Source organism: Ictalurus punctatus, chromosome 27, assembly GCF_001660625.3.
Source record: "Ictalurus punctatus breed USDA103 chromosome 27, Coco_2.0, whole genome shotgun sequence".
Classification (NCBI taxonomy): domain Eukaryota; kingdom Metazoa; phylum Chordata; class Actinopteri; order Siluriformes; family Ictaluridae; genus Ictalurus; species Ictalurus punctatus.
The window spans coordinates 5,611,929-5,623,532 of NC_030442.2; the positions used below are offsets into that span (position 1 = coordinate 5,611,929).

Genomic DNA, 11,604 nt, shown 5'->3' on the forward strand with positions numbered 1-11,604 from the left:
TGTACTCGAACACCTCGGCTGAATCACTGTTTAGAGTGATATCAACTTGTGTGGATGGTTCTAGTCTTGTGTCCATCATACACATAATCTCTGTTCTATTTGAAGTCCAGTAGTTCAATATTAACTCGAGCAGCAGGAAGAGGATTTCTGGCATTTGTTAGCAGTTTTCCAGCTCTGTGTGATGTTCCAGGACTGTTTGGGATCGCAAGCTTTATCACTGTAAAGAATGGGAGCAGTACCAGCGCCTCTTCTTGTCATACTTCTTCTCAGCCAAGTGTTTCAGCTTACACTCTGCTACGATGGTATGGCAAATTTGATGTCTTTTAATTTTTTTTAGATGAAATGGTCACATGTACTGATTATGTTGGTGTCTATTGAGTAGTGTTACGAGATACTTTTTCTTTGTGGGGTTTTTTTTTTTTTTGGCAGTTTTTATTGAAGGGAAGAGGGCTTCTCAGGTTATCCGAGTAAAGAGAGCAAACACGGCTTTTGAGGAGATTTGGAAGAAAGGGAATCTGGAGAGGGAATGTGTGGAGGAGATCTGTGACCATGAGGAGGCTCGAGAGGTGTTTGAGGCCAATGATAAAACGGTAGGCACAGCTGCAGCCTCTGACGACTATCCTGAGACTATTCTGTTCCATCTAAACTTAACACTCTGCCAATTTAGTGGCGTTCACAAATGTACATTCCTCCGGAACTCATCATACAGGAGAAATAGTGGAGTATGTTATTATCATAGCGTCATACAATTGGAGTATTTTACGTTATACTAAGTTTAATTATTTCTTTTCTCTGTTCTTTAGACTGCATTTTGGAACACATACTTGGGTAAGATTATCTAAAACAGGAGTCAGCAGAGACCACATTTTGTGTAAATATGTGATATTGAACGAGGAGCAAAGTTCAAACCTTCACCAGCCTTTTTTCTGAGTGATTACCAAATCAGTCCCTGTTTCGATATGCTTGATTGTGGCTCATCTATACCAAGGGATTAGCCCTGAAGACACACTAATTTGGTTTTTCAAAGACAGAAATTGTATTGTTGTAAAAAAAAAAAAAATCGTAACACTAAGCTGACTGAAAATGGGGGCAGGAATCAGCGGGAGCTAGGCAGCATCTCATTCGAATAATATCCCTAGAAGTTTTCAGTCACTACTTTTTTAACTATCATTACTTAATATGTTTAATATGATTTTCACATAAAAATGTCCATGGCAAGTGTTTTTTTTTTTTTTTTTTTAAACCTGTTGTCTACTTGTACCATCAGATTAGTGTATGTTACCAAGAACAGTTATACTTCAGCTGTTGTAATTTAACTGGTTATTGTCCTTCAAACTTATTTCTTAAACAGGCTTTTTATTCTTACTAAGCCTTTCAGACTGATATGTGTAAATTACAACTATTCTGATTAGCTAGATTTTGAAAAAACTATAGATTAAGTTTACTTAATATGTTGCATTCTTATATTAGGGAAATCAAGTTTTTTTTTTTTTTTTAACATTAAAGATCTTTAAATATATTTTTGTTTCTGCTGATTTGCCCATATTTTCTTTTAAAAACTGTTAATATGACATAACTAAAAACTAAAATTAGCTATGTGTTGTCTAACTAATTCCTTAAGGTGAGTAAATTTATTAACTTAGAAAAATAGTATTAAGGTAATAAAAATGTTATTTTGAAATGTTATGTCAGGTTTTTTTCTTATCTTATTCTGGTATCAGAATAAGATTGACAGTTTTTCCAAATAATAATCAATAGAAAATATTTCCAGTAATTCTAGCAAGTACAGAATATGGAAATGATTTAAGACGATACTCAACCAAAAATCTTCAGCTTAATGTTGTTGTTTTATTTGGTTGGTTAAGATGGAATTATATGTTAGAGACATAAGAGAGAAATGACATGATTTGTGTCTAAACATCACTGTTTTAAAAATTCCATATTCTTGATATGTCCAGCAAACTTGAATGAATTGGCATGATGCTTTATTTGTCCTTTTGTGCACTGATCTGATGTATGCTCCTGTGGTCCCACAGCTTGTTCTGGCACCACGGTAAAGCGGAATGTGGATACCATCAGAGGAATTCGAAGTTGTATCGATCAGAAAGGTAAAGGGTAGCATCCTGATGTATTGAGGATGAAATAAAACAATTAAAATTAATAATCAAATTGGCTGATAGATAGATAGATAGATAGATAGGCCTCTTATATTAAAGATAAACTTAGATCTAAGATTATCCTTGGCTAACCAAATACATCTCACTGTATTGAAAACATGAGAAACGGTGATAACTAGGTCAGTGGAGACACTACAAATAGTAGAGCAGTGCTTTTCATCTAAATCCTGTATGTGCTTGACAGGTCTCTGCTACGTTAATACCGGTGAACACTACAAAGGTAATATCAATGTCACTATCTCAGGAAAACCATGCCAGTATTGGAAAAGCAACTTCCCTCACAGAATCACGTATGTATTTGTTTCACTGGGCTTTAGTTCTAATGTATTATTGTGTATACAAAGTGTTAAATTATGTAATATGATTTCTTTTTTTTCTTAATTAAGTTAGCCATGTTACATCAGAGCAGAGAGATGTGGCACTCCAAAACTGTATCCATGTTTTAAACAGTACTCTCTGTCATATTGCTTTTCAAACTCTGTTGTTGGTCATTTATTCCACAATGGCATTTGTTTTCCAGTGAGTTCAATACAACAACGCTGAATCTGCCAGAGAACTTATGTAGGAATCCAGATGAGAGACCCGGTGGGCCATGGTGCTTCACCAGTGACCCCACTGTCAGGACGGAGAGATGTGCAGTACCAAAATGTGGTATGGAACTTAAAGCATGCTGCACTGAACACTGAAACCTGGAAAAGCCTTTAACAAAGATCCAGGAGCCATTTAAAAAGCATTATGCGGAGTCTAGAGTAAAAGTGTGCATACAAACAAAAACAGGAAATTGCATGCGCACTTATAAGATTTATAAAACCTTGCGTACACACACCTGCACACCGTTTCTTTATAAATCAGTCTTCTTGAAAACATGCACAGCTGAAAAGGCCTCTTCTCCCGCCCAGTTTCCACCCACAAATATCCTTAAATAGTCAGTTCAGATTGCCTCATACATATTTAAATATGGTGTGTGCGCCATTCATTTTTGAATGAGGTAGTGCTGATAAAGGTGGAAAGAAAAACAACAAAGAGGAATGATGGGGAATGCGAAGTGGAAGATGTGTCTAGAAGTTATCTCTATATAAATGAACTAAATGAATAAAAGGGGTTATGTTTGAAATACCAATGAAATTAAAAGAGGTGGTTAAAAATCTAGCTACACCTACAATATATGGTCTCAGCTATTCATAGTTTACTCATGATGTCCATTTAAACAAACAGTACACTCATCAGGTGGATAGAGATGTGAATTGGTTATTAGCTAGAGGAGATGAGGGCGGGGAGCCTATTGATCTGTGCCATATTGTGGAGCACAGCACATGCTCTCTCAGTCCTGCCACATTCAGACAATGCCAACATACAGTCATGTGAAAAAATTAGTACACCCCATGGAATTTTATTTATTTATTTATTTACATATGTGGACAAGCAAACATTTGATCCTTTTTGATTGAGACAGCACCTATTAATAGAGTTGATACATATAAAATTGACATTTTGTATTAATTTTCATAATTTAAATTAACAAAAAAAAAAACAGATCAGTTACATGGAAAAGTAAGTACACCCCTACATTTATCACACCTTCAAATCCATTAGAATCAGGTGTTGAAGATTGGGTGCCAGGGATTAGGACCTGCTTTGTGAGCGCAGGTGGAGCCGGACTTATTTACACCACTCTCATATCTAGTGTCTGGTGTTCCCTTTGCTATTGAGGTGTGTGGTGTCATCATGCCAAGATCTAAAGAGTTCTGTAAGGCCTTCAGAAAAAGGGTTGTGGATGCCTATGAGTCTGCCAAGGGATTTAAAAAGATCTCAGAATAATTTGAAATACATCATTCCACTGTAAGAAATATAATCTACAAATGGGCCAGATTTCAAATGATTGCCAATTTGTACAGGACTGGCCGTTCCAGCAAATTCAGCCCAAGCGCAGAACGTCTGATGCAAAAAGAATTCTAACAGAACCCCAAAATTTCATCACAGGATCAGCTAGTAAGTCTTGCAACTGTTGGTGTCAAAGTGCATGCGTCTACAATCAGAAAGAGATTGCACAAATTTGACCTGTGTGGGAGGCGTGCCAGGAAACAACATTTGCTGTCTAAAAGAACATTACAGCAAGACTACAGTATGCCAATGAGCATATCGGCAAATACCAGGCCTTTTGGAATAATGTGCTCTGGACAGAATCAAAGATAGAGTTGTTTGGCCACAGTAATAGCAGACATGCTTGGCGCTAACCAAAGACAGCTTTTCAGGAGAAGTACCTCATACCAACTGTGAAGCACAGTGATGGAAATGTTATGGTTTGGGGTTGCTTCGCTCCCTCAGGTACTGGACAGCTGGCATTCATTGATTCAACTATGAATTCTGCATCATATCAAAGAGTGCTTGAAGATAATGTGAGGCCATCTGTCCAAAACTTGAAATTGAACCGAAAGTGGATCTTTCAACAGGATAGGGAATTACAGTTGTGCTCATAAATTTACATACCCTTGCAGAATCTGCAAAATGTTAATAATTTAAAAAAGAGGGATCTTTAAAATTGCATTTAGTTTTTTATTTAGTTTTGCCTTGAATAAGCTTTTTCACATAACAGATGTTATATCGTGTTGCCTTTGTGAGCATCGAGAAATTACCTTTCATTAAAAAAATGCCTTTTGTAATAGTTTTGTATGAGTCCCAATAGTGTGAAAAGGTGGATCTCAACATCATATAGCCACTGTTGGAAAGAGGTTAAATGTGCATAAGATGCTAGAAAAGCAAAGAATGTGCAGGACCTGGAGGATTTTTCTGAAGAACAGTGGGCAGTTTAACTGCTCAGGACAAACAAGGGACTCATGATCAACTATCACAAAACATAAACACAGTCACTGATCATCCAGATAACGACACACAGGATTAAGAATCAAGGGTGTGCAAACTTTTGAACTGGCTCATTTGTGTCAATTCAGTTATTATTATGTCTTGTGGAGTATATGTAAACATCTGTTATGTGAAAAATCTTATTCAGGACAGAACTAAATAAACAACTAAATGCAATTTCTGTGATCCCTATTATTTTTTTATTATGAATATTTTGCAGTTTCTGCAAGGGATATGTAAATTTATGAGCACAACTGTAAACTGTCGACCACAAGTAGTTAATTGGAGCAATAAATATCAAAATATATAAACAGACTAATAAACCAGTCTACACAAATAAATAAATAATCTCATGAAAATGATATTATGCTTTTCATGTCCAAGTAGCCTACATGCAGTTATTATGGAAAGGCATAATTTCATATAAAGTGTAAAACAGAGGCCCCAGAACACTGAGGACATAGCGCACTTTTAAACAGGAATGTTGTCATGGGGCTGTGCGATAACATGGCTAATAACTAACATCTATAAACTAAGTGTTTTTTTTTCAGTAGTTTTTTTATTTTAAATCTACAGTATATTTAGGTTCATTTTTGTTATAGTGGTCATATTACAGTAATTATGTAATACTGTGTATATACTTGACCCTGTTGATGTTGCAATTTTTAAAAAAAAAAACAACTAAATTAACTCTGTCCTGGACCTAGAGAGACCCTTTTAGATGTTTGGATTGGATGTCTGAAGTTGTTCTGTGTTTTCTCTTCACACAGGTGAGAAGTTACCACCCACTGTAATCCCTGTCCTAGTAAAGGACGTGGCTACGCGCTACCAGCAAACCAACTGTTTACCAGGCAATGCGGAGAGCTACACTGGAACGCTCTCAGTGAGTCTGCATGGTCACACCTGCCTGGACTGGAACCTTCCCATAGTGAAAGCTTTGTTTGTGGGTAAGGATTTCAACCCAGAGGTTACTCTATCGAAAAATTACTGCAGGAACCCAGATGGAGACTTGGAGGGTCCATGGTGCTACGTGAAGAAGGCAGGAAACATCACCATAGACTACTGTGATTTGGAGCTCTGTGGTGAGTTTAACCCCAAAATAATATATATTTAAAAAAAACTCCTTGTCATTTATGGTCATTTACTAATTATTCTGGCGACTGATAATGCAAATCAGTATCATTATAGAGGCATGCAAATGAAACATTTGTTGTTGTTTTTTTTTGTCTTTCAGATGCTCCTCTGGATGGGCAGGTAGCGGAAGATAGTGTTCGACAAAGAACTGTTGGAGCCAAAAAGGACACTTTTTTTAACCCTCGCAGCTTTGGCCAGGGAGAATTAGGTAAGATCAGTGGATACAAAGCCAGTGCACTTGTTCTTCACTTTCACTCTTAACCACAGACTAACCATACCAAGACTTTCCAACAAAGTCACTAGGCAAAGTATGATGCAGTATTTTCAATAAATACTGCTTGAGTACAGTTATCTTTCCCTAGAACTTTATGGTGGATTGCTGCTGGTTCTGAATGAGAAGGATCCCTGGAGGCTATTTGGGGCTTATAAGTTACAGTTACAAATGTAATTAGTGCTCTATTCTACCCCTCCTAACTAGCAAGAGCAGTGAGAATCACCTGGATAATGTGTGTAATGCAGAACCCGGGGAAAGTGCACCGTGACACCCAGGTAGCAGCAACGAAGACTTCCTAGAGTGGCATGCCTTCAATAATGCCCATGAAGAGGACTCACCCCTTGAGTGGCATATCAACATTTCTTATCTCTTATTCTTTTTTTTTCTTCCAAAAGACAGTTTTGAGAAACATTAATTTCAGTTTGGCATCTTGCATAGGCTTCTGGAGGGGCCTTAAGGGACTCCTGCACAAGGGGGAGATCCCATGCCAAGCTGTTGGGTAATCATGGAGGATAGAGGCACCTTGCCGCTAACAGATAGTTGTTCTTAGGTTAGGAAGGTCAGAAAAGCTTCCACCTACATGCGTGCAAGGCATGCTAGATCACAGTCCTTGATTGCCGATTCATTTTTAGGGGCTAAAACCACAGACCCAAGTTGGGGTGCCACATCTCTCCGTCCCAATGGAGCAGAAGAACTGCTTGGGGAGGAAGCCACCAGCGTGTTCCAACCTCTAGTGAAGCACACACCCCTGGCACCACACTACTTCCTTGCCAGTAAAGGAAGTGTCTGTGGTAATGAGAAAGTGTCTGTGGCTATCTCTCTCCAATGGGGACCGATCTCAAATGGACCACTTTGGTCCACTTCTAGCACGATAGAGCCTATGTCTTTCTCACCGAGACAAGGGCATGCTTCTGTGCCATTTGTAGGCCAGCGACAGGTTAATAGTCCACTTCTGGGGGCCAGTAGTTTCTGCAAGTCAAGCAAAATTATAAAAGCTGTTACCAGCCATAACATCCTCAACAGGAGCCGGTAACCCACATAACAAGTGAAAAATCGTGAATTATATCTAATAAGGCTGACTATGCTAATGAGGGAAAGTCAATTTCTAATGGAACTGAATGGATGCTGTATAATTCCACTAGCATTTCACTAGAAAAGGCACTCACAATATATACAAATATACACTCATCAAGGCAGATGAGATGAGGAGCTGTCTATCACCAGCTTTGGAGGACAGTTTACCTGTAGTGTGCATGTGGTCCGACGTGTACGATGTGAAAAGTTACACAGTTGTATACTCTCAGCTTTGTGGATATGCCATAGTCTAATAGGCAGTAAATGTATTTTGTTAATCTTCTTTGCTTATTTCATCAGTTCAATATCAAATCTCCCCTTCATCTCTAAGATTTTAGAAAAGGTTGTAGCAAAGCAGTTATGCTCATACTTAGATAGGAATAACATTCATGAAATATATCAGTCAGGATTTAGACCTCATCATAGCACAGAGACAGCGTTAGTTAAAGTAGTAAATGACCTTCAACTGACTTACGATCAGGGTTGTGTCTCGCTGCTTGTGTTACTCGACCTTAGTGCAGCTTTTGATACTATAGATCACACTATTCTCCTTGATAGATTAGAAAATGTTGTTGGTATTAAGGGAACAGTCCTCTCCTGGCTCAGGTCTTATCTCACCGATCGTTATCAGTTCGTAGATGTAAATGGTGAATTCTCCATGCGTACTGAGCTTACTTTGGGAGTTCCACAGGTTCTGTTTTAGGCCCACTGCTCTTTACTTTATATATGCTACCCCTAGGTCAAATTATTCGTAAACATGGAATTAGCTTCCACTGTTATGCTGATGATACACAGTTGTATGTTTCAGCGAAGCCAGAGGACAGACATAAGCTTAGTAAAGTTGAGGATTGTGTAAAGGACATTAGACATTGGATGTTAATTAACTTCCTTCTGCTTAATTCTGATAAAACAGAAATACTTTTATTAGGCCCACGTGTAGCTAGAAGTATTCTTTCTGATCACATGGTTACTCTGGATGGTCTTTCTGTTTCATCATGTGCAGCAGTTAAAGACCTTGGAGTGATTATTGACTCCAGCCTATCATTTGATGCTCATATAGATAATATTACTAGGATAGCCTTCTTTCATCTCAGAAATATTTCTAAAATAAGAAACATATTGTCACTACATGATGCGGAAATACTAGTTCATGCATTCGTCACCTCTAGATTAGATTATTGTAATGCCATACTGTCTGGATGTTCCAGTAGGAATATAAATAAGCTCCAATTAGTCCAGAATGCAGCTGCTAGAGTCCTAACTAGAACTAGAAGATACGACCATATCACACCGGTATTATCAATACTGCATTGGCTCCCAGTAAAATCTCGCATTAATTATAAAATACTCTTATTAACCTATAAAGCACTAAATGGTCTCGCGCCACAATATCTAAGCGACCTTTTGGTTTTATATGATCCGCCACGCCTACTTAGATCAAAAGATGCAGGCTATCTGACGGTACCTTGAATAGTGAAGGCTACAGCAGGGGGAAGAGCTTTCTCTTATAGGGCCCCACAGTTATGGAACAGTCTTCCTATTAGTGTTCGGGACTCAGACACAGTCTCAGTGTTTAAGTCTAAGCTTAAAACGTATTTGTTTACTCAAGCCTACCCTGACTAGATTCTGTTCTACTTTCTCCCTCTCTCCTTTCGCCGAGCCCCACACGAATTTATGGAGATACTAGAGATCCAGATCCTTTCTGCCTCTGGATGGAGCTCAAATCTTCTTTAATTCCAGACTGCTGGGACTACGGCTGCTCTTAACGCCATACAGACTTCATATAAATCCATAATGAACTTTTTCACAATATCTGTTGTTACCCAGATGAGGATGGGTTCCCTTCTGAGTCGGGTTCCTCTCAAGGTTTCTTCCTCTTAAAACATCTTAGGGAGTTTTTCCTTGCCACCGTCGCCACTCAGTGGCTTGCTCAGTTGGGATAAATTCACACCTTTAATATCTGTATACCGTGTTGATATTTCTGTAAAGCTGCTTTGAGACAATGTCTATTGTAAAAAGCGCTATACAAATAAAATTGAATTGAATTGAATTCATCTTATAAATGCTGTAATGATTATTTTTATCCTCACTGCTGTCAGAATGTGGCGAGCGACCCTTGTTTGAGAAAGTAAACAAAGAAGATGCAACAGAAGTTGAGCTCATCAAATCCTATGAAAAACGAATTGTACATGGGGAGAATGCTGAAGTAGGAAGTGCACCATGGTAACTCAAAAATCTTGCTAATAGTTTTATCAATATAAAGTGCACATTCCTGCAAGGATTTGGTTTGCAAAGACCTGTGATACTTGATGCCCTATTGGTGTGTGTGTGTGTATTGTGATTGTCAGGCAAGTGATGCTGTATAAGCGTAGTCCTCAGGAGCTGCTGTGTGGAGCCAGTTTGATTAGCGATCAGTGGATCCTCACTGCTGCCCACTGCATCCTTTACCCACCATGGGGCAAGAACTTCACCATTGATGACATTCTTGTGCGACTTGGAAAATATGAGCGGGCCAAGTGAGCTCATTGCAATTTATAAAATTAAAATAGTATTAATGATGTATTGACCAGAGTACTACATAATCTACATAAACTACAAATGCACTTACTTACTGGGATTGTCTCCATGACAATTGATGTGTCTTTTTATAATAATTCCCTTGTTTATTGTTTTGCCATTGTTTATTGTTCCCTTGGTATTGTCTCTGATATTAGGTATGAGAGAGGCACAGAGAAGATTGTGGCTATTGACGAAATCATCATCCATCCTAAGTATAACTGGAAAGAGAATCTGAACAGAGACATTGCTCTTCTGCACTTGAAGAAACCTGTCATCTTCACCAATGAGATCCACCCCATCTGCCTGCCCACCAAGAACATCGTAAACATGTGAGATACTTTTTACCTTGTATCATTCCACCATAAGCATGACTCCCACAGTCAAAAATTCACAGATGGATAACTTGTGCAAAATATGAAGGAAATGTAAGCCTCCATCTTCAACTTTGTATGTAGTTTGATGTCAGTTGGCCACAAGGGTCGTGTGACCGGCTGGGGGAACCTGAAAGAGGCGTGGACATCTAGCCCTCTGAACCTTCCAGCAAAGCTGCAGCAGATCCATTTGCCCATCGTGGACCAAGAAATCTGCCGAAAATCCACCTCCATCCGCATTACGGACAACATGTTCTGTGCAGGTGAGGGATGATCATGAGCTCAAACCCTATCCTGCTACATCTGCAGGAGAAAACCTCAGAAACTATACTAATGGCTCTGTACTATGGATAATGCAATAAGCTTAATCTTTCCTTGATGGGATTTTCCTAGGTTATAGCCCTGAAGAGAATAAACGAGGCGATTCCTGTGAAGGAGACAGTGGTGGCCCTTTTGTGATGAAGGTAAAAGAAGAGTTATTCTCTTTTATTTTTTCTTCTTCAAAGACATTGGATTCATAGAGTCCACAATATCAGAGTGCTTTCTGGATTTGGATTTGTAAATACCAAATACCCCTTGCAGAATCCTGATGATAAGCGCTGGTACCAGATTGGTATCGTTTCATGGGGTGAAGGCTGCGATCGGGATGGAAAATATGGATTCTACACTCATTTGTTCCGTATGCGCCGCTGGATGAGGAAGGTCATCGAGAAATCAGATTCTGCTGATGATGACTGATGTTCTTATGCTAATAATGAGAGCTCCAAAAATCAGATCTCTTTCTAAAGTTGTATTCATCTGCAAATAAAATGTAATTATTTTCAACGTGCTTATCCTGGTGGTGTCTGTATTTGTGATGATTATGCGTTTGTGATTATGGCTTATTATGAAAATTATAGAGGCTAAAAGAAATGACTATCAAATATTGCAGCCAAAATGATGTTTATTATCTTAATGTAGGCGGCACAGTGACTTAGTGGTTAGCACGTCTGCCTCAGTGCAGGGAGTTCGAATTCTGCCTCCATCCTGTGTGCGTGGAGTTCTCCCAGTGCTTCAGGGATTTCCTCTTGTTACTCAAGTTTCCTCCCCCAGTCAAGACATGTTTTGTATCTGATTGGCATTTCCAAATTGTCTATAGTGCGATTGTGCCCCTGGT

At 38.7% G+C, this 11,604-nt stretch overlaps 1 protein-coding gene across 1 annotated transcript; it reads left to right on the top strand.

Moving 5' to 3' along the window:
• Positions 1–101: 101 nt before the first annotated feature.
• Positions 102–11,277, top strand: f2 (coagulation factor II (thrombin)). Its single transcript, XM_017458593.3, has 14 exons — positions 102–302; positions 430–590; positions 804–828; positions 2,037–2,108; positions 2,362–2,467; positions 2,698–2,828; positions 5,807–6,118; positions 6,271–6,378; positions 9,618–9,741; positions 9,867–10,034; positions 10,233–10,406; positions 10,533–10,711; positions 10,842–10,912; positions 11,031–11,277. Exons 1-14 carry the CDS (start codon positions 227–229, stop codon positions 11,184–11,186), a joined length of 1,863 nt encoding a protein of 620 aa, XP_017314082.1. The 5' UTR covers positions 102–226; the 3' UTR covers positions 11,187–11,277.
• Positions 11,278–11,604: the final 327 nt, after the last annotated feature.